The 22,542-nt window shown below is 39.7% G+C and overlaps 3 protein-coding genes across 3 annotated transcripts; 2 read left to right on the top strand and 1 right to left on the bottom strand.

The window, feature by feature from the left end:
* The first annotated feature begins 571 nt into the window (after positions 1-571).
* dmbx1a (diencephalon/mesencephalon homeobox 1a) lies at positions 572-8,303 on the top strand. The gene is made up of 5 exons (XM_074688923.1): positions 572-838; positions 4,148-4,317; positions 4,445-4,623; positions 5,100-5,502; positions 6,234-8,303. Exons 2-5 carry the CDS (start codon positions 4,164-4,166, stop codon positions 6,674-6,676), a joined length of 1,179 nt encoding a protein of 392 aa, XP_074545024.1. The 5' UTR covers positions 572-838; positions 4,148-4,163; the 3' UTR covers positions 6,677-8,303.
* Positions 8,304-13,971: 5,668 nt separating this feature from the next.
* On the bottom strand, positions 13,972-19,419 carry nsun4 (NOP2/Sun RNA methyltransferase 4). Its single transcript, XM_074687814.1, has 8 exons — positions 19,297-19,419; positions 18,639-18,858; positions 18,240-18,393; positions 17,965-18,119; positions 17,685-17,845; positions 17,479-17,603; positions 17,245-17,377; positions 13,972-17,068 (listed from the first exon to the last, which is right to left on the bottom strand). The coding sequence occupies exons 1-8, from the start codon at positions 19,387-19,389 to the stop codon at positions 16,925-16,927; spliced, it is 1,185 nt and encodes a 394-aa protein (XP_074543915.1). The 5' UTR covers positions 19,390-19,419; the 3' UTR covers positions 13,972-16,924.
* Positions 19,420-19,556: 137 nt separating this feature from the next.
* On the top strand, positions 19,557-21,833 carry LOC141804523 (cytochrome b-c1 complex subunit 6, mitochondrial-like). Its single transcript, XM_074688984.1, has 4 exons — positions 19,557-19,722; positions 20,330-20,413; positions 21,134-21,295; positions 21,402-21,833. The coding sequence occupies exons 1-4, from the start codon at positions 19,675-19,677 to the stop codon at positions 21,432-21,434; spliced, it is 327 nt and encodes a 108-aa protein (XP_074545085.1). The 5' UTR covers positions 19,557-19,674; the 3' UTR covers positions 21,435-21,833.
* Positions 21,834-22,542: the final 709 nt, after the last annotated feature.

The raw sequence follows: 22,542 nt of genomic DNA, 5'->3' as shown, positions 1-22,542 counted from the left end.
CGAAACCGCATATTCACAAAATGTACCACATAATTCTGAGTACCTATTGAGGCAATAGTTAATAAATCTGAAATTTAATTGAGTTTAATTTTCAACATTTATTCAAACTTTTCTTTTCTACCCTTGCATGAATGTATGATATAACGTAATTACCACTGAAAGTTCACCATTAAAATTTACAGAATACATTCGTGTGATGTACGCCTTAAACTTAGCAAATTAATTCTTTTAAAGCTTACATCGTATTTCAACGCAAGTGAATATCTTCATTTTCTTAAAAAATAAAGCCTACCAAAATAAAAACACCAGTTCTCGTTTTTGGCGACTATTTTTCATCTTCGTATGGAAAAATATGTCACCAGACACGAGGGGAGAAAGCGGACATAATGCGATTAAATTGATCATATTTGAAAATAACTCAAGAAGTCAGAGCTCCAGAGTCCACCGCTAGACAGTTATCTTATTACCTTGACTGACAGCCCGAGCAACCAATAGAAAGACAGTATGACCCCCGCGAAGCTCCCCTTAAAATCCCTCCGCCGGGCTCTCGTGCTCCAGCAGATGGCGGATTCTCACCCGTGCGCGAGACGTGGAGGACTCAGCACGAGAGGAGAGCAGATGGAGCGCGAGCGGACCTGAAGTGGAGCAACAGACTGGATGAGTTTGACTTTGCCTCGGTTCATCTCACTGATCTCTCTGACGGACAAAAGAAGGGGACAGGTGTGCATTAAACTGTTTTAACTCACGAGGAGCAGAAAACACCTGAAGAAGTTCAGCAGCTCGGATCTCTGTGCTGTCTGAGGAAGAAGAGACGGAGGAGACAGCAAGCTGTCAAGAGGTAAAAACTTTTTGGCATCATTTTAAAACACTGTTTACCCAATAAACCGTGTCTTTAGAAAAAAATTGTCTTGGAAATCTGGGTGTTCCGAAAACAGAAATGCTTGTTGAATAAATTTAACTTTTCGCTTTTAATCATAATGAGATTTAATATGCTAGTAAAAAAAAGAAGAAGAAAAAAGACTTTATAAGCATATCAGGAGGAAGATATTATCGTGTTCGGAAGCTTACTTATAATTCTTATTGGCCAGCTTTATATTTCACTTTTTTGCTCATCTAAAACTCTTACAGTGTCACACGTGGCGTGAGAGCCAAAACAAAATAAATAATAATATTTAAAAAAAACAAATATGCCTACTTTATTATAAATCAAAAAGTTATTGGCTTTTACTAAATAAACAGTTGCATACAAAATAAAAAAGCTTGGGGTAATTTTGACAAGCATCCCTCTTTGTCGGCACAACCCCCATAAGTGACATTCCCAAATTCAACATCACTTCGACACACATGGCTAAAAAGTAACCTCACTAAATAGTCTATTTTGAAATAATGACTTTTAGTTGCCCACTTGTAAATATTATCGGGTCGAAATGTTATTATTACTTACTTTTTAAAGTGTTCAGCATTTTATGTGTTTATTTTTATTTCTAAATAACTTAAAGTATAGCGAATAATTTACCCAAACAATGGGCTCAGATTGTTAACCAACAGTTAAAAAGGCCGAGGATGAAATGGGCTACCAGATATTTTTATTTCAATTTGTCCTCTGCATAAGAACAATCCTAACAGCTGAGAGTAGACGCACAGGTCGGCCTCTGACTGTTTACACTGTGACACAGCAAAGAGCAGATTGTCAGATTGGCCCGTGCCCCTGGGGGCTGTTAGCAAATAACATTTTTCCTCATTTAGCCGGATCAAAGAGTTGCACTGTACATGCCAATTTACATAATGACGGTTTGATAATCGAAACATTGAGCAGGGCAGCCAGGAGGGCCCAGAGCCTGGAGCACGGAGGGGCTTATGAATGACAATAACTGCGCTGACAGGCTCACTGTGATGAGCTATTGTGCTGCATTTGATATGGGACTGAGGATACAGGCTCTAACCAGACCATGTGTACAAAAGGTGGGGAAAGCTAGTAATCAGGGAAAGTCAGACTTGAGGCTGAAAGCGTTTTTGCTCACTGAGGAGGTTCAAAACGTTCAGAGGCGTGATTTCATTTAGACGGAACCAAGTCGCTTCAAATTTCAGGGCTGCATGTGTTAAGATACACGAATCTGTGTTCAAAATATCAATTGTCCATATGTTTTGTTTGTATCACCCTAAATTGTTTGGTGAAGCAAAGAGGAAATAAGGCAGTGGGTAATATTTCTGGATGGGGAACGCGCTCACACTTGCGCACACGCTCAGGCGGGAACTCCAACTCAAAGCTAACCAGCCGGTCTCACTGTACGTCCGTCCGTGTCAGCGGTGATGATAAATGGAGGGCCTCGCAGTCGAAACCTATTTGCACTTCCATTAGACGGGGAGCCAAATGGGGATCAACATGCATATTTTTACCCGCGGAGAAGCCATACATCTCAGCCAAAACGTTGCCCCGGGGCGATGGGATAAGAGGCCGCTAGAGAGGGCGAGGGGAGGGGGGTGAGACGGGGAGGAGGAGGAGGGGGTGTGGGGGGACCATTCAACTCAAATACTTGGGGGAGTAAAGTAAATGTTTAGCGAAGCACCTTCTGTCCCGGCGAATTAAACTATTCCCCACCGCCCTCTGATCACATTCATCAGCCGCCGCGGACACTTAATAGGCTGGAAATGGGCACTGCGGGCATCTCACAGCGCACACACACACGAAGACGTGCATGCGCACAAACACATGCGCACAAACACATGCACACGTGGGCTCTACCAAAAGCAAAGAAGCAAAGAAACAAGAAGAAACTGCCCTTTTGAAAAAAAATGCATTTTTCTCCTATACAAATTATTATTATCATCATCATCATCATTATTATTATTATTATTATTATTATTATTATTATTATTATTATTATTATTATTATTATTATTATCATTATTATTATTGTGCCACTCTTATTAAATCAAATTGCAGTTTGATTATCTGGTTTAACAAAATCCACCTTATCAGGTAATAAATGTAGGCCATCAAGAACAAATCGGGTCAAATTTACACAGATATTTTGTGTCAGATGGGCAGGGATCACCTCTATTACGGAAATAACTTTTAGAGTCATAAAAATATCTTTCTTTGAAATTAATAGCAAACGCATAAGACATGCCCCATTATTACACAGTATTGATTTCAACTAGAACGACAAAATAAGTTTAATGCAATGCTTTCAAAGAACTGGCACATAAAGGTAAGCAGTTCCCCGGACAGTGTACCTGTCATAAGCAGAAAGATTTATATCTCCTCCCTGTGGTCTCGTTGTAATAGTTATAATAACTGTTTGGGCCTCCGAGATATTCCCTCCTGTCAGCCTCCTCCCTCCCCGTTAATACATATCTAATCGTGTCCTCCGGCGTTTCATCTATGAAAATCTCCGATTTGAAGGAGAGCTAAGCAATAAGAGTTTGGAAATTAACGGCCAAGCAAAAGAGCTTCCAAAAAAGTTTCCCCTTTTTATAAGAAGCTGAACGTATCCTGGCCTGTGTGATTTTTTCTTTTTTTAAAAAAAAATAAAAGGACCCCCGATAAATATTGGAAAATTATTTTCAGAAGAGTCAGCCATCGTTTAATACTCGTAGCCTATTGAAAAGAATCCCGCCATCCAGTTGCATGCAGGTTAAAATCAAGACCATCATTCAATTATCTTCATTTCATTTTCCAACACCTTTCATCTGTGCCCTGATCAGTGAAAGCCGCGTTTTCTGAGGGGATTTGGCTTTTTCTTGGATCACAGAAACGCGGTGAATAAATTCAGACAGCATCCGTCACGGTTCATTATGGGAACGCGTCATAATTACCCCAATTAAAAGTCTTTTGTATAATTAATGGATTGAACAGGGCGATAATTGGATGTTAATGGATCACACTTTTGTCTGAGTGCGCACATTTAAATCTATTGGCCCTTGAGCACGAGGACCTGATGCCTGTCAGCTCGTGCGTGTTTTGGTCTACATGGATTATGACATCAGTAAATACCAGTGGATATACAATAAATAGATTATCATTCAAGTTCTCTAATAAAAAACTGATTTTTAACTCTGTGTCTCAAAGCAGCACGTGCTCTTGTAGTAACAAAGCCATCTCTTCTTCTCTCTGACCACCACCTTCCTCTCCCTCGGTCTGCAGGTAGTGACCTCCCATCATGCAGCACTACGGGGTGAACGGCTACTCTCTACACGCCATGAACTCCCTCAGCGCCATGTACAACCTACACCAGCAGGCCGCGCAACAGGCGCAGCACGCGCCCGATTACCGACCATCTGTGCACGCGCTCACACTGGCTGAGAGACTCGCTGGTAATTGAGTGCACGCTCACACAGACACAGTTAAAATTATTGTACAGGAAGTCGTGACACCAGATTCATGCGCAGTGACATAAACTATACCTGTGTGTTTCCCCTCCAAACGGCTGTGCATTTCAAGACATCATCCTGGAGGCTCGGTACGGCTCTCAGCACCGCAAGCAGCGCCGCAGCCGCACCGCCTTCACGGCGCAGCAGCTGGAAGCGCTCGAGAAGACTTTCCAGAAAACTCACTACCCGGATGTGGTGATGAGGGAGCGGCTGGCCATGTGCACCAACCTGCCAGAGGCCCGCGTGCAGGTACGCAAATACGATACATGACGCAGGGCACTGCTGCGGATACATCCTTATGTGTGTATACTATACTATACAAAACTCATATATATATATATATATATATATATATATATATATATATATATATAGATGTATTTATTCATTGAAAGAATACTTGATTTGCGCAGCCAAATTTCTACTTGCACCTACACAACAGCAAATTTAGGTTATTAATCTAAAGACATAAAACTTTAATTTCTCTATTAAGAAGAAAAACATTCTCTCGATCCCCTTTTTGTGCTTTTTAAGCATCCTAAAGATTTTACAGATTTGTCGTTAGGTTTCTGATTTGTATAAAATATTGGCTCTGGGCTTTAATAATTATTTTTATCTGAGTGAAATAACTCCTGTCGATTGTGTGGAAGTCACTGCTCATTTACCTCTGCTTTTGTTTACATTTCCGTCTTCTCTAACTCTCCCTCATCTCATTCTGACTCCAGGTCTGGTTCAAAAACCGCAGAGCCAAGTTCCGCAAGAAGCAGCGCAGCCTCCAAAAGGAGCAGCTCCAGAAACAGAAGGAGGCATCAGGGGAAGGAGGAACAAGTGAGAAGGAGGATGCACCTGCCTCCACAACCATCATCCCTGACACCCAGCTCCCTCCTTCATCCTCCTCCTCTTCCTCCTCCTCTCTGGAGATAGAAGGTCCTGTGGTCCATTCTGTACCTCTGGACATGGAGCTGAATGTTACATCTGCTGAACACTCCGGCAGCGAGTCGGCAACAGAGGATAACGCCACAGATAAGGAAGAGGAGAGTAAATGTCAGAGAGAGGAGATGAAGTGTGAGAGGGCGGTGACACCAGGAGACATCTCTCCAGTCTGCAAGAGACTGAGTCCTAAACCAGGTATCAGACGGACCTCCATTCATACAGCACCTTTCACTCAGAGCTTTAAACTGGGAGGAGAGAAAAGTTGTTCTCAGAGTTGACAGTATCAGTATCACCCTTGGATATAGACCAAGATGTGGTACTGACAAGTTTTCTAGTCAGTTACCCATAAAAAATTCAACAGAACATTTTGAGTTTGTCAAAACTATGATTTTTCTTTAGCAATGCGTGTTTTTCCTCTAATGTCTTTTTTATTCACTGGTTTTAGAGAGGTATATTTGCAGACTCTGTAGGTATAAGAGTTGTAACTTGAGTCTTAACAGTTCAACCAAAGATGACAATATAAGATAAGGCAATGAACAATTTTTAACACCATGAAGGTCAATGAAAACAGAAAAAAAAAAAACTAAAAAGAAAACATGGGGAGGATATCTTTCATTTAAGTTTATATTCAAATTCAACATTTTAATGCTACACAAATGTCATTATACAGTGTTTACACGTTTTTGTAAAAGGTGTTCCCACTGTGCACAGTTTTAATAAGTTTTAAAATTATTTTTATTTTTCTCATTTATTTTTGCCTTCATTACCTATAGCAGCCTTACTTTCATTTCTCAATTTGTGAGCAGCTTAGAAGCACATTTCCTCTTTATGGATGTTTTGTGGCATCTTTTAACTTCTACTGTTTCAGTCACAATAATCAAATGAGAATATGTTGTAGGGTAACATATTTTCCTCTTTGTGCCCAGACTCTCCCCTGGTCTCGCCCTCAGTGACCCCCTCCTCCTCCTCCAGCGGCGGCCTGACCGGCAGTGCACCCCTCTCTCAGAGCCACTCGTACTCCTCTTCCCCCCTCAGCCTCTTCCGCCTGCAGGAGCAGTTCCGTCAGCACATGGCCGCCACCAATAACCTAGTACACTACCCGGCCTTCGACCTCGCCGCTCCATCTTCACTCCCCTACCTGGGAATGAATGTCAACATGCCCCCTGCACCACTCGGCTCACTGCCCTGCCAGTCCTACTACCAGTCCCTTTCCCATCATGCTCAGCAGGTGTGGAACAGCCCGCTGCTGCAGGCGTCAGCTGCTGGCGGCCTGAGCAGCCACAACAACAAGACTACCAGCATTGAGAACCTGCGTCTGAGGGCCAAACAGCACGCTGCCTCATTGGGACTAGACACCATGTCTAACTGAGATCCAGATGAAGGACGATTTGAGGAAGTTTGTAGACACATCATCTCACCCCACTGCGTGTCTGTGACTGCTTTAGCTCTCTAGGAAACATGCATTGAGCTCTACCAGAGTAGATTGGACGACGACTTCTGAGTATTCCAATAAAACATGACAACGTGGAGAGGATCCGTAGTGGTTTGCTCTCCAACAGACACACACTTGTTTGACTCCTCTGAGCTTTCACAGCAACTGAAGATCAAACGGTGAGGTGTAAAAGATGAAGAACCCTCAACATATCAAACATTTTTAATACATACAACATCTGAAATAAACATCCTTTGCAAAGGGCGGTGAACATATTCCTGACTGCCTCCTTCACAAAAAAAAAACAGCTGGATCTTTTCAACATCTAAAGCAACTTTTAAAAGAAGGTGTTCACAGAGCTGATGATGGACGCACTAACTTCAAAAGACAAATAACGTTTACAAGAATATTGTGGATAAATGGGGCACTTTTTGAGGTATGAGGCTCATCCATCAGGAAAAAATACAAGCTCTCTGTCACGGGATCATCATCATTTCAATGAAGCAGCAGTTATGTACATAGCAGATACTACACAGCAGCACAGGAATAGAAATAAACTTCATGCCATGTTGTCCTCAACCGCGTAATTAAAAGTGACTAATTTACCAGTTTAATGGCCAGTATTATGCCGCTTTGTACAAAAGGCTGGCTTGATAATGAGAAATGATTTCAGTAAGTAAATTCTGAAAGCTTTTAATTACATTTTGCCCCGGGCTGAGGGAGCCGGGGCAAATGCAATTATGAACATGAATACCATTTAAGACCACATTTAGACATCCAAAAGGTCTGTGCACTTAAACACTCAATTAGGATGAAACTGTTGGAATCACTTTCCACCGAGTCAAACAATTTCCCTTGAATTTGAGCGCCAATAACTCCTCTATAAATGTCTTAATGTCCCTTATTTCCTGGTTTTGATATCCTCTTGAGGGAAACGCTCATCTTTACAAACTGCAGCTGACTGATAGCACTTGAGGAGGATCACAGGTCTGCTCATGTGTCCTCTGTTCATGTGATCTGGGAGCTGATGTCTTCATATGAAAAAAATGCACATTATTTTAGTTATGTAAAATACAAAAAGTCTATCTATTAATGTTTACTTGTAAGGTTATTGTAAATTCCCTATTATGTTGTATAAAATTCCTTTAGCGTTTGGATTGTAAGATTGTATTTGCTGAGCTCACTGGCTGCCCTCCTCAGTTTCTCTGTAATGATCCTGGGTTCAATTAATAGTTTGAATGTCTCCATGTTATTTTGTGAAACTGTATAAAACACGCAAATGAATGGATTTGGACTCCTGGAAGAAGAGCCACCTACTGTATTTCTGCAGCCTAGACAGATAAATCAATGAAAGTGAAGAGATTTTGAGTAATATCTGAGCCCGGTCCTCTGTGTCCTGCTGTCTTGACTCTGTTTGAGTTCTGTTGTTGCTGTTATCTTTACGCTCTTCCCCTCACTGTCTCTGTCAGACGACTCGGTCCAGTGAAAGATTGATGAATGATGACGGGGAGGGGGGAGGAGAGGGTGAGTGGACCATCAGCAGTGTTGTTTTCTCCCTAACAATGTAGACTTGAACTAGTGTTGTTGTAAAATAATCACAAATAAAGACAGTGCTTGGAGATCTTTACAACAGTGACTTTTCTTTCTGTGATATCCCTTTCTGTTTTCCTCACCCAGTTAGGAAATACAAACCACAAATCTGCAGAACAGTCCTGATTAAAAAACATTTGAAATTACAACACATTGCTAGCAATTGAGGTATTTCTTGTACTGTCAATTAAACTATCGTGCATGAGATTAAACACTCATAATGAAGTGCAAAACAATGAAACAAAGGAAACGGAGCTGAATTAAAATCCTGGTTTAAAAAAATGTAAAATTGAACTGCAAATCAAAGCTAAAAAAGAAAAAAATGACTTCATTAAGGTCACATTGCTTTGGAATAAATATGAAAGGTGAAAGAGGAGAAAGAGACAGAAAAAATAACATTGGGGGTTTGGAAGAATGTGGACAAGGGTCAAAATGAGGGAGCAATAAATAACAAATAAATTGATGGTATGTGAATTTGCAGGGGACAAAGAGTGTGTGTGTGTTTGACACAGAGGAGAACAACGTAACCTGAAAAGAATCCGAAAAATAAAAAAATGAGCAGAGACATAAGCCATCCCCAATGAATAAGCAGGCCATTATCCTGAAGAATGACGGCCCGGGGCGGTGATTATGCTGCTATTATATCTTTAACAGGATGGTTTGTCAAAACGCACGGACCCCCCACACCCCCAACCCTGCTCCTACTCACACACGCACACACACACACACACATGCAGGGCAGCTGAGCATCTCTGCCACCTCCTCTTGAATGTGCCCTTACTCTTCCCACAGCAAACTTTACACCTACACATCCATACATCATGACACTGGTGCACCATTAATTTAATACGCCTCAACATTTATTGTCCCCTCAGTGTGTGTGTGTGTGTTAAGTCTGTGTGTGTGTGTAAATAACAAACACACCTCAGCCGATAAATTTAGCAGCTTCAACACTGTTATGAATGACCACCATCTGAAAATCGGGAGATGATCTCGCCAGATTAGCAGCCTTAATGTGAGCGTAACACCTCACCCTCACCTTGTTGTGTTTCATTACACCATGTACATCTTGGTGCGTGTGTGTCCTCAGCCAAGGGCACCCTGATTGTGTGACTGATCAGATGGTGGTGCAGATATGCAGCAGGAGTAAATGTCCTTGTTATCCAGCGGATGAATCTATCCAGCTACACAGCACAGTTTCCTCCCATGGGGCTCTGCAGCGCTGAATGTAACACACGACTCTTGTTCCAAATGTTCTCTCTTTTCTAAACACCCATCCCCCCAAGCATCTATGTACACACACACACACACACACACACACACACACACACACACACACACACACACACACACACACACACACACACACACACACACACACACACACACACACACACACACACACACACGGCCCGGGGGTTGAACAGGGATTGCTAGATTGTAGTGCTGCAGGGTCAAGTGTGTTGAGCCCTTGATGCTGGATCAGGTGCTTCCATCTCTAACACTCAGGGCTGTATATTCAACAATATACTGCCGTAATCTTCTATTTATAGGTGCACACAGATCTTCATCCACTTTCCTTTCAGCAAGTCATGACATGAGAGTATTTGAGAGGGAGATATGAGCTAAAAATGTGACAGATGAACCTAATACTTTGTGACTTGAATCAAGTTTGATTCGTAGTTTTCTAAACTTCAAACAGACTTAAAAGTATTTACAGAAACATAATTTCATATGCTAAACTTATGTCATAACTCCAGATCTTTTTAGTGTTGCAGTTTTCTTACCTTCAAAAATTTAGCTTTAATCATATACCTGCGAAGTATTTTTGTCATATTTAGAAATTTAAATATTTACACTCGATGAATGTACCATAATTTACCCTCACCAACCTTTCTATGTTTTATCAGGTTACAAGTATGAGTCTAATTGATTTTATTGGGACTGTTTGACATGAACCATCAAAAAAGGTCTATGACTTTGAAACAGAGTAGAAAATAAATTACATTACATTTAACTTTTTTTTTTGTGTAAAAACAATCACAAAGAGCTTTCAGTATGCTGCAGTAAAACTACTAGATCTGATCAAACTCATGCATCCAAAATATGTCTGCCTATCTAAGAGATTATATTTGTAAAATGTTAAAACAGAAGAAAATTTGTTTTTTTTTATTTGTAACAGACCCAAAGGGGCAGGTAAGACCCACTAGCTCTCTTTCTTTCTCACTCGCAGGCCCCCTTGAGCAAGACCGCCACACAAAATCACAGCGTACCATTCAATCAGTGCTTTTCTCCCTCCTCTCCATGGTTCTCTTAAAGGTTTTAACCATGGCGAGAATGAAAAGTGCCAGCGTTAGAGAGCTCGGCCCATTGAGGAGGTGACAGGGTCTGCCAGAATATGATCCTAATCCTGTTTCCAGCATTCTTTTAGCCCACTGGCATCGCCATTTCGCAGCATATTCTCGAAGCTGTCAGGCCCGGGGAAATCCCTCTAATAGTGCATTGCTCAGATACACATCAAAGCCCTCCTGGAAACCAGCAGCAGGGGCGGCAAGAGTACAATCAGGCTCAAGGCTGCACATGTACACGCAAGTAGAGGGCAGAAACATCAAGTGCAAAGACGTTCAACATAGATACAGTGGTACAAGGTATCAAAACTCTGAAAACAATAACTGATCCTTAACTTTTTCTCAAGAGCATTTAAAAACTTTTATCTCAGTGAGTTTAAAAAAGGAATCAGAAGAAAAAGACTGAAGATGGATCAAACTGAGACATGAAAACAAAACTGCAGTGATTTCGAGAGGCAGACAACAGGTGGCTAAACTGTGTATCCTGGGCCACCCTCCTTTAGTTCCACTTCATCTTCTATTTTCTTCTTGTCCTTTTTTTCTTAAACACTCTGACTGCCATCTCACCCCTCCCTGGGTAATCTTCTTAGAGAGAAGAAAACCCCCATTCTCTCTCTTCTTAATCTGGCTGCAGCCTAAACCTGCGGCCGCATTTCCAATGCGGGCCTGGCTGAAACGCTCATGAAGGCTCTCAGCCAGTTCATGGAGCTCTGAGTCTAACAGACACAGGATACTTGGATCAGTTAGTGGGTGGATGGCTGATACAATATGATTGTTTAAAATCACTTGAAGCATATTCACAGTGGTCTTAAAATATATCATTATTTGATTTTATCTGTTCAAAACTGTGCCACCAGACTGTCCACACAAGAACCTATTTGTCAGGGGAAAATGCCACAACTTCCATAGGTAAGATTTGCATCAAGTTTTTTGACGCTAATGGATTTGACTGACAACATTTCTGAGTTTTAGGAGGTGATGGGAGCATTGATCAAACCTTACTGAGGGAGGTCAATCAATACAGCTTGTTTCACAATCAACATGCATGCTGAGACAATAAAGGCATTTCATTTTTTTTCAAAAGTAAGCCTTGGCTATCCTTGTGATTTGAAATAAAAACAAAAATTGCAAAAGTATGATTTGCAGTTATGTCTACCACTACTTCCAAAAGGAGATTTTCTTAAAAAGGATGTTCACAATAAATCTCTACAATTCTTTAAAAAGTGTATGGATGAAGCCCAGCATAGCTGCGTTATGAAGGACAACATTTGCCATCCTCTGGAACTCAAATAAGCTTCAGTGAGATGTAAAAAACCTTTTTTATGAGCTTAGTGCTCTGCTGCTGTGGTTGCAGAGTAAAGTTTGAGATCAACTCCCAAAATGTATAACAAGTCAGAAAAAGGTAAAAGTGAAGGTCAATGACCAAGTAATGCAAAGTAATGTTTCTTTGCATTTCACCCTCATCCACTGAACGACTCAATACACACTGCTCTCCATGCACATTTAAAATACTTAATGCCCTATTGTATTACTCTTATTAAAGGAGTCATACAGGCCTGGCTCACCTTAACCTTCAAAAAAATTAATAAAATGAAGAGTGATTTTAAAAATCTTATATCATTTGCTCTTAATCACTTTCACCACTTCCTCATTTTTTATCTAAAGAGCTGACACAAACGATCTATTTTCAGCTGGATGTCAGTGCTAAAACAAAAATACCTGCAGGAGATAAAGATGAAAATACAAATTGCTGGGTAACAACACATCATAGCATTCTTTGTCGTCCCATGTGGCTCAAAGCTGCAGGGTTTACAACCTGCTGGGCTCAGTCCACACAATGTATCTGCTCTGACAAAGACTCCCACTGGTGAAATCCCCACTCCCACTGCCAACAGGGACACAGTGTCTGATCTTCACCTCTGGGCTGGAATCAGCTCAGCAGGAGCATCAACATCTGCTTTAACTACACAAAGTACAACTTACTCCACCAGGTGTGTCTCATCACGCCGTATTCCCAGATATGTTGAGTTTCCTTGAAAAATGTTTGTAAACCGGTTACCTTAAAAAAAACTAAGTAATGAAATATGTTAATTTAACTCGACATGTTAAGTAGTTATAATTATTATGGAAAATCATTCAGCTGAATGTCTTTAATAAAATAAACCTGATGCTTATCTGTTAAAAAATTAAAATATGAAGTACTTTAAAAAAAATGTTTCATATCACTGTAAAACATAAAAAGTTGACCTTACTCAAAACTGAGAGATGTGATATCAATAAATTTGCCTTATGAATTAAATAAATGTTATAATAAAAATTGAAGCAGATCTGAAAAACTAAATTAAATAACATTTTAAAGAACAGCTGGATCTGATATTCACAGTGTTTCCTCCTCACTCATGGTTAAAAATGACATCACAACAAAAATCAGCTCTAATTTCATAACTCTGGTAACCGTGAGTGAGGAGGGAAGGCAGTAGATATGAGACCCTGCTGTACATTGAAATATTTTTCTTCAGGGGGCCCAGGTTGTCTGAGCTCCACAGCACTGACTGGTGGTCTGTGCTCCATGGCACAGGGTCTGCAGTGTGCACCTAATGGTTAATGTATTTATAAATGAAACGTTTGACTGGACTATACAATTTAGGCCAATTTGAAAATCAAGCATAAAGATATATCTTTTTTATTTTTGACACAGTCAGTCCACACATAGAGCATGGACAGCTGATCAATGCCACACAGAGCACAGACAGCTGGTCCATGCTGTGGAGCACAGACAGACACTCTGTATAATGTGGAGCACAGAGAACCTGTGCAACTGCTGCATGTCTAGAAGTTCAGCAGGGTCTAATATTGACTGCATCCCCTCCTTACTCACAGTTACAAAACACAGTCACAAACTAATGATTTTAAGTTGTGCTTACTTAAACAGCAACAAAAGTTAAATCTACTCAGAAATCATCATTTTCAAAACTGAAAACTCAGACATTTGAGTAAACTGAACTTAATAACAAATTTTAAGTTTTTGTAGCTTAATCCAATGGAGAGACTTGAACTTTGGGGTTTTCAGTGTAAACATGATGGCACTTTATGTTGACCTGAAATGAAGAGTGGTGTCACCTGTCAAGAGTCACTTTTCTCTGCTGCTGTCATTCAATCACCTGCTGTAGGTGTTCAGTTTGAATAAATGGGGATCATTACTGATGGGTTGCTGACTATAGCTGTGTTTTGCATGTTTATTACCAAAAAAAGCAACATTCAAATTGAAAAGACAACAGAGGCACGGCTGTGTGGTTAAATCCATAATATTCATCTTTCTAATACACAGCATATGTCTCCCTAACACAGGCTTACACACAGGGACACAAATAGACAGCGGTTCATTGGCTAATTCAATAATAAAGCAGGGAGCGAGCGGAGTCAATAGACAGGCAGAATAGAGAGTAACTCATCTCTAACAGTGTGCCGTCTCCTGAGTGTTAAAACATGTAAATTTATGTAAGAGCCCATAGGAAACACATATTTACAATACGTTTAGGTAATCACACGATGTACGAGGAGGCACTCAAGGCCCCGGAGACGAAAGCAGTCAATACAAAAATAGTTTTTATGTGTCATTAATTCCCTCTGCATTCCCAGATACATCCCCCTTTTACCGCAGTAATACAGTAATCACTCACAATCGCACAGGAAATTATCTGCACTCATCTGTGGAATAAAAAAGCGCAGGGGCAAAACAGGCCGAGACGTCCCATTTTAGCTTTCTGTTGCCTCTTTAATGTTCATCTGGGAGCCGCATGGCTGCCGTCCGTCCCTGCACAGGGATGGGACTCAGCTCCTGCGTTTGTACTGGCTTAATGGCAGTGGGATGCGGATGGTAGACTCGTTTGAAAGACACACACACACACACACACACACACACACACACACACAGACACACACACACACACACACACACACACACCTTTTTCACGCTACATTGCCTGTGCAGGACAACATAAAGGGTCATCCGTGGTGTGATGGAAAAGAGAGGCACCTCTGCGCTCACATTAGCTCATGATAAGAGGAAACATTTCACCTCTGAGTGATGTCAATGCAAAACACGAGTCGATCCAGCTCTTATAATGAAAGTTGCACAGATTCAGATGTGAGGAGCCAAATGGTCAATAAGTCATTACCTGCCTGTTCATTATTCCCTCCTACAACACAGCCGTATACTGCATTATTAGGCACAGCTATCAAGCCTGATGAATAAGCACAGAGCAAACACAAACACACATTTTCACGGGAGGTGATGATGAAAATCTGTGTTCGTGTCGTGTGATTCTGAAGTCTGTCACAGGGACAGACTTGGAGCTTCTTCCACCTTTAAACCTTTACAGATAAATCTCTTAGGCCTTGACTCGGGACAGAAGATACGGGACACTGTTATCTTTGATCAAGGCTGCCACCTACTGGACTAAAATAAAACTACAGCTCAAAGATCTATTGTGGAGGAAAAACTAACAAATAGGTTTGTACAGCTATTTCAAAACAAAAGTCAAGACAAAGAAATCTTCCATACATATGCAAATTATTTTAGAAGACTACTACTGTAGATAATAAAATAAGTGAAAACTGGGCAAAAGAATGAGATATTAATATCCCTGAAGAGTGGAGAGACAGTTTAAGAAGAAAGACCTCACAATCTAAACATTGGAGGGAGTTTACATGAAAATTCAGCATAAGGTATTTCATTACTCCTTGCCAATATGGCAAAAATTCATCTGCAGGCTCCAGCTGTTGGAGAGGATACGGGGAACAGGAGTGAGCCACACTCGTATTTTTTTTAATACATGTTTAAGTATATATGTAAATGTATATAGAATTCTTCACTTTTTATTTTTCAATCATTAATTCTTTTGAAAAAGAAATGAGGAAAAAATGCAATGTTCCTTTTGGATAAAACTGTAATTGAATTACAACTGTATGAACATTGCATGAAAGTCACACAAAAAAATATATTGCTGGGCAAATAATACTCACAGTGCTGTAACCCTCAAGTAAGCGAAATACAAGTTCATATTAATTCTAGTCATCAGATTACTCAAGTTTAACTTAAAGGATCAGAAATCATCATTTGGGGAAATAACCTTAATTTCAATCACTGCTCACACTTTCTTGACATTTTCCTACAGCAAAGATTAACCGTGTGCAAGATGAGATCTTAAAGTAGAAAACAATTTTTTTTTCTTAATTTATTCATATTCATAAGCTCAGCAGTGTTACAACTTGAATGAGGTCTGTATAAGCTGAGAGCTCCTCACACGTGCTTTGAAGTTGCTGTTCAGGTGAATTTGATTCCTTTCATTGCTTTGTTGATCATGTCTTGCATTTACATTGGAGCTGTTTTCTGGTTTAAAAAAGTCTGAGGTGGTTTGTTTGACTGTTAAATCATCTGCAGTGAATTTCTGTCAGGGAAAGTTGGAATAAAAGAGCTTCTTTGGCAGCATGTTTCTGGGATGTATCACCTGACTTCTGGCAGCAGTGTTGAAACGTCGGCACATTAATTCTTCTTGCTGATCGTTTCTTTTACTTTTGTTTTGCTTTTGTTTAACTGAAACATAATTTTCTTTCAGCCTGTAAGCAAACAAAAACTCTTTGAAGAAGCTTTATACAATTAATACAGTCTCTGCTCTATGATTCTGTTTCAGGTGTTTATGTGTTAAATGTTGAAATTAGTGTGATTCTTCAGAAACATTTAGGTCTTCATTCTTTTAATTTGAAAGAAGAAGATGACTTTGACAGTTGGTGTAATACTTTGTGAGCAGAGATTGGCAGGGCTGGCAGAGGGTAGGTGTTTACATTATTAGTGGAATGAGGAAAAAAATAAAAAGATTTTATTCTTCTTTTTATCCCAGAAAAAATGTCTTAGTTATATAAAATATGAAGAATGTTATACTCATCTGGACATTTAAGTTTTTTTGCATCTCTGTGAGATCAATTTCTGAAGTGTTCCAGAGACTTGTTTGACTCCAAGTTTATATCTTATTAGTTGGTACAAGGAAAATTGTCACAACAGTTTGTGTCCTGATCTTGTATCACATTAGTTTTTTTGACTTGAACTGTCATTTCCATTCATAAAATTGTGGATTGTCCAAAGCAATAGCAATCACTTTCCAGATCCTTCTTTTGGCTTTCTGCTGTTTCAACCATTTAACCAACAGTAGTCCGCTGTTTCAATAGTCCACCACAGTGTGTCCACAGTCTATGTGAGCCTCCATAGTTTGCACATGTAGATTGGGCCGAAGTTAGCAGCTAAGTGTGGGATAACCATCTCACCCAGAGGGAGGTCAGGAACAAAGTGAAATGTTTTCCTAAACATGTGTGTGAGGGGTCGAAGGTCAACAACCTGAATGTAGATCATGATGAGGAAAAGAGGAAAAAAAAAAAGAACCACAAAAGTGAAACTATTTGTTGAAATCCCATGTTCATCATAACATTGGAATCTCTGTCACTGAAGAGGTTTGAATCTTTCCAATAACTGTTTTTCAGTTTCTTAAATACAGACAACTGTGAGTGACTGACCTGAAGTTGGATGCCGTGATTCTCATGGGCTAAGTGGACGGCCTGTTCCACAACACTCTGGTTCTGGAGCTGAGAGAGTGTGCAGGTGGAGTAAACTATCTCCCCACCTGGACAAGCAGCCAGGATCCCTGCTCTGCGGAGTGAAGACAGGATTGCTCAGTTGTTGATTTAAAGAAAGATATTTACCAGTGTGAAAATATGACATATAATTGCAAAAACATTCACAAAACTCACAGCAACAGCTCTGTCTGCAGCTGTGGCAGCCTCCGTCTCTCGCCGACCCTGTTCTTCTTGAATATATTATTGTCATCCTCCATAACCGAGTGTCTGTCTGTTGTGCAGGGGACGTCAACAAGAACCTGAACACCAGAAGAGTTTGTCTAAGTGATTGTTACCGTTTTAGCATTTAGGCAATGCTGTGAATCCTCACACTGGCTCACTCTGTCAAATGTGTTCCTTTCGATTTCACCCCACATGGTGCCATCAAAGGATGTGACGCGCAGTTTTTCATCACTTAGACGCTCCTTGGGGACGTAGCTTTTGAGGACCCTTTTTAGTCGCATCGTGCGAGACACAGAGGAGTCGTTCATACACATAAAACCTTAAGTATAAAACAAACAACACTTGGTAACGTGTTCTGAGGGCAATGACTCTCACAGGTGTTGGAGGAAGAAGCTTTGATCATGAATAGTCGGAGAAATGTATAAAATGTCCACTTACCAAGAGAAAGTGTTTGTAGTAAAGCTAAAGATTTCCCTCCTGGAGCAGCACAGAGGTCGAGCACATTGTGACCCTCCTGAATGTTCAGTGCCAGACATGGCAGCACTGAAGCTGCATCCATCAGGTAATAACCCAACAAGCCAAACTTATCTGGTCTTTAGAGGAAAAAGAATTGACAGCCTAAATTGGCTTACTATGCCAAGTGAGAGCTTACAAAAACAAACTTTAAGCAAGCTTCAATTTTTTTTTCCCCAAAACTAATGAACAGAGCTCACCTTGCAGGCTTGAATCTTGAGATGTTCCCTCTTGGAAACACCAAACACTTGATGTTAGGACTTAGTTGCAGAGGAGATAGCAGCTGATTGTCAGAAACACAAACTGATTCCTTCTCGGCAACAACCCCAGATTCTTGCTCTAGACTTGGCTGAACTACATAAGAAGAACAAGGAGAGAGATCCATTTTTATAAACATTAAACACAGAGTTAAATTCAGAGACTTTATAAAGGAGTAACAACAATAGTTTTCTTCTTGGTTTTTGTCTGATTTTTAAAAGTCCATCAGTGGGAAATAAGAATTTGTAGGAAGGTAGAGACAATAGTAATTATTAATTTGTGTGTTCTCAATGTGCAAGTCCATTACAATGCCGACATTAACAGGTCTACCAGACTCCTACCTTCGTTATCAGCATCTCTGATAAAATCATGGCATCCCTGAGATTCAAGATCTTCCAGACAAGCATGTTGGAAAAAATTATTCAAAAGGGCTCCATATTTCCTCTCTGACAGCAGAGCAACTCTGACTGACGGCCACAGCTTCCCCAGCTGGCTGTCGTATGTGGAATCAAAGTGTCGCAGGGCCAGAGTAGTGGAAGGGTACTTAGCGCGTGTGGTTGCCTGTGTGGAAGGAGCAAAACATTTAGTTTGAACTTTGCGTGAGATTAATGAAGTTCAACACTTAAACTAGATACATATATAAATATATACATATACAAAAAAAAAAAAAACTAATTTAACAATTTGACTTTCAGATTATGCTATTCATCATACTTATTTAAAGATACTACATATTAGCTGTAATCCATTTTATATGCCCATTTAGTTTTATTTCAGGAGCTAAACTTTTAAGCCCAGATATAGCAAATCAAAAGCTGTGAACATATAATTATAGTTATTATAGACATTCAGTTTTCTGTTCTGGAAGATTTACTCGGAACAACTTTAAAATAGACAAGTTTTGTTCCATTCAAGCACAAAGAAATTCCTTATGCTGATGCTGATTTTGCATGTATTGACTTATTTGTTGTATTATTCACAACTGCTTCAATAACTTACCCATTTCTCTTTCACTCTATATCGCTTTGGAGTTAAATTTCTTAAATCTTTAATTTTTCTCAAAAGGAGTCTGCTGTCCATGAGCAGCGCCATGTTTCTGTGCGACAAGTTTCCAGTCCGTCTTAATCCTAACAGCCAAAACAAAAGTTCCGCATAGTTTCACAAAGTTAAAGGCGGGCCTTACACTACAGCTTCTCTTCTGATTGGATCAGAGCTACGTCAATAACTAATTTAACCAACAGGAAATTGTATCCGGTGAATCTTCAGTCATTTCCTACGAGTGACCGACCTCACGTCCTCAGCCAACAGCGGTGCTGCCGTGAAGTTAGGACCCCTGTCCTCTGCCGGGATCATTTGGTGTGTTATAGGGCCGGAATCATGGTTTTCGAGAGGAAGATGATTACATACGATGACCCTGACGACGAGGTAATGAAAAAGTGGTACATATGTATTCGGTAGCTTTTTATATGCGTGTGTGGTTATCTAGCTGTATGTAGGAGCCACACTCAGCTGGTCAGTCCGACGTTGGTGATGTAACGCTCAAAACAGTCAAAATCGCCGCCGCTGACTATTAAAGCACACATTGGATTTAAAATCAGAAAAAAATGCTGACTGATGCTGAAATTGTATCTAAATTATATCGTTGCCGGCGACACTCAGCGTCGCCGACTGTATTAACCGGCTACACGTTTCATCACGGTAGATTTAACATGTAACACCGTCGTCTCAATATTCACATGGATGTATGATGGAGAAAAATGTTTTGTTTTTTTTAAGACAAAAAAAAGAAAGAAAAAGAAAAAACAGAAATACAAACAACAAAACAAAAAATTCAGAGGAAAAGCAGGAATGATTTACAGCGACTTTTCACCAGCTCAGTGCCCTTTCCATTTAGTGCAGCAGTGATAAGTAAGATAAAGGTCAACTGTGTTAGTATTGACATCTGATATATGCTGTTGTGTAGTTCTTTTTCAATTTTATAAATATAGACCAAACTTATGAAAATACCTGCCGTCTTTATTACACCGAACAGGAGGAAGAAGCTCCCGCTGAGGAGGAAGAAGAAGCAGCAGAGGAGGAGGAAGAAGAAGAAGAGGAAGAGGAGGAAGAAATGGTGGTATGTAAATTCTCAACAGACTTATTGAATGTTTAAGTGTAACCATTAAATCCACCAGTGCCCTGATACAACATTCTTTCAGAAAGCAAAACGAAAAATAAAATGAGATTTAAAAAGGAAAGAAAGTGCTGTAACAATTAATAAAATTATATTGAAAGAATTAGAGATTAGTGGTGTGAATTTGAAAACGAAGACATAATGGCATTTTTTCCAAAATGCCATTATGATGAATGAGGTGAAGGCGTCTCTTTAAAAAATAAACAACCTGTTGTTTTGGAATGAACATATGACTGGAGATACCTTATAAACTTGTGCTCATTTGATAACTTTTTTTGTATTTACCTTTCACATTCTGCTTATAATTTATAATGATGTAGTATTATGATTGATTTGATTGTCTGTTTGGGGCTGATAAGCTACATTTTATTGGTCCACACTTGGAACTTTACCAGCTATTGAGCAGTGTTTCACCAGCCACAACATTCACATTAAAGCTTAAGTGAAAAGATTTCATTTGTGAGATGAATAAATATTTTGCATGGTGGTCATCGTGTGGTTACTTATTTGATTGGTATTTGATCTGCTAAATGCCTCAGTATTTAAGTTTGAGCCTTTCCAAACCATTGTACAGTGATAACTCAGAGATACTTTGTTTGAATTGTTTAATGACTGAGAAGGTTTGAGTATTTATGGTGTCATTTTCCTTTTTGTCCCTATCAGGACCCTTTAGAAACAATAAGAGAGAAGTGTGAACAGACTGAACACTGTGTGCACACAAAACAGCGCCTGGAACTCTGTGAGGCTCGAGTTAGCTCCAGGTCCAGTACTGAAGAGGACTGCACTGAAGAACTCTTTGACTTTTTGCATGCAAGGGACCATTGTGTAAGTTTTAGACACAAACAGAGTAGAAAGTAATATGATTTGTCATTGCTGTGATCTGGTTTTGATTTTGTCCAATAATAACTGTATCTTCTTTTGTCCTTTTTAGGTAGCACACAAGCTCTTCCACAAAGTGAAATGACCAGCTCTCCCAGTGCCCACCACTTGCAGCTGTTTACTCAAGAAACAGCTTTAATTGTAAATGAATCAGGACCGTTCTGTTGTTGTTGTTCTCTTGTGTATTGATGTAAATTATTTCCTTGGTTTCCTGGACTAAATACTTGTACATGTCACCCTTTCTATATGCAGTGCATGCTTGTTTAGTCAGAGGCAGTATGTGAAGTATAAATAGCTGCTCGTATAGGCAATGGGTGCATCCAAGTTGATCAAGGTTGACTGAGGGAAGGGCTGCGACAAACAACCTCTCACTGTGCCCGTTCATATGCAAACACAAGTATGCTGCTTTGTTAACAGAACTTCTCAGGTTTGGTCATAGATTCACACTACTCACCAGACAAATAAAGGTTTTCTTTAGTTTTCAGTTTGAGTTTCATCACTTTAATGAAATTTCTTCTTTTTATAAAACTTGTACTCTCAGGTATCATGAAGATCTCACTACTCCCATTTTATGAGCTCATGCTTGAGCTTTGTGGACAAAATTGAAATTAGAAATGTATATTGTACGGATTGTGGATTGTTACTACAGCATGGGTGAATCAGAATTAAGTAAAATATTCTGGGATAAAATGATTTCCATACCTTGACTTGATAATGTTAAAGGTACATAGAATCTCAGAGAGGATAGTTTGATTTCAGTGGAGACTTCAGATCGGAAGGATCTATGTTCTCACAGTACAAAGTAGGAGAGGTGAAAGTGTTTTGAAAGTGAAACCTGAAAAACTTAATGCTGTTCAAGCAACTACAAATATTCAACTTGTATTAAGAGACTGTCACTGCTAGTAAATCTTACACATTTACCAATTACCACAATCGTTTAAACTGTGGATAATTGGACTCAAGACAAGAAGCAAATTTATTTTCCTTTTATATTTTTCTAGTTTAGATTAAATTTTATTTATTAATATTAAAAATCTAATTTGATTATCAAATATATCAAACATTCTTCCTTCAGCTGTCCTTCTAAATAAAAACAAAAATGCTGCAAAATGTGTAACTTAAAACAAAGAACAAAACAACAAAAAAAGAAAAAAAAAGACGAGAAAAAAGGGGCTTAAAAATCAAGAATCACA

This window comes from Halichoeres trimaculatus, unplaced genomic scaffold (assembly GCF_033239565.1).
Source record: "Halichoeres trimaculatus isolate MK-OKI-2021-1 unplaced genomic scaffold, fHalTri1.1 fHalTri1_scaffold_15, whole genome shotgun sequence".
Lineage (NCBI taxonomy): Eukaryota > Metazoa > Chordata > Actinopteri > Labriformes > Labridae > Halichoeres > Halichoeres trimaculatus.
Note: the sequence above shows the minus strand (reverse complement) of the source record. Positions and strands in the feature narration are given on the sequence as shown.

Coding starts and splice junctions, on each gene's coding strand:
- nsun4 (XM_074687814.1), bottom strand. CDS start 19,389: ATGGCGCTGCTCATGGACAGCAGACTCCTTTTGAGAAAAATTAAAGAT. Junction 18,394..18,638: donor CAGAGATGCTGATAACGAAG/GTAGGAGTCTGG, acceptor CTTCTTATGTAG/TTCAGCCAAGTCTAGAGCAA. Junction 18,120..18,239: donor TCAAGATTCAAGCCTGCAAG/GTGAGCTCTGTT, acceptor TTTCCTCTAAAG/ACCAGATAAGTTTGGCTTGT.
- LOC141804523 (XM_074688984.1), top strand. CDS start 19,675: ATGGTTTTCGAGAGGAAGATGATTACATACGATGACCCTGACGACGAG. Junction 20,414..21,133: donor AAGAGGAGGAAGAAATGGTG/GTATGTAAATTC, acceptor TGTCCCTATCAG/GACCCTTTAGAAACAATAAG. Junction 21,296..21,401: donor TGCATGCAAGGGACCATTGT/GTAAGTTTTAGA, acceptor TGTCCTTTTTAG/GTAGCACACAAGCTCTTCCA.
- dmbx1a (XM_074688923.1), top strand. CDS start 4,164: ATGCAGCACTACGGGGTGAACGGCTACTCTCTACACGCCATGAACTCC. Junction 4,624..5,099: donor TGCCAGAGGCCCGCGTGCAG/GTACGCAAATAC, acceptor TTCTGACTCCAG/GTCTGGTTCAAAAACCGCAG. Junction 5,503..6,233: donor GAGACTGAGTCCTAAACCAG/GTATCAGACGGA, acceptor CTTTGTGCCCAG/ACTCTCCCCTGGTCTCGCCC.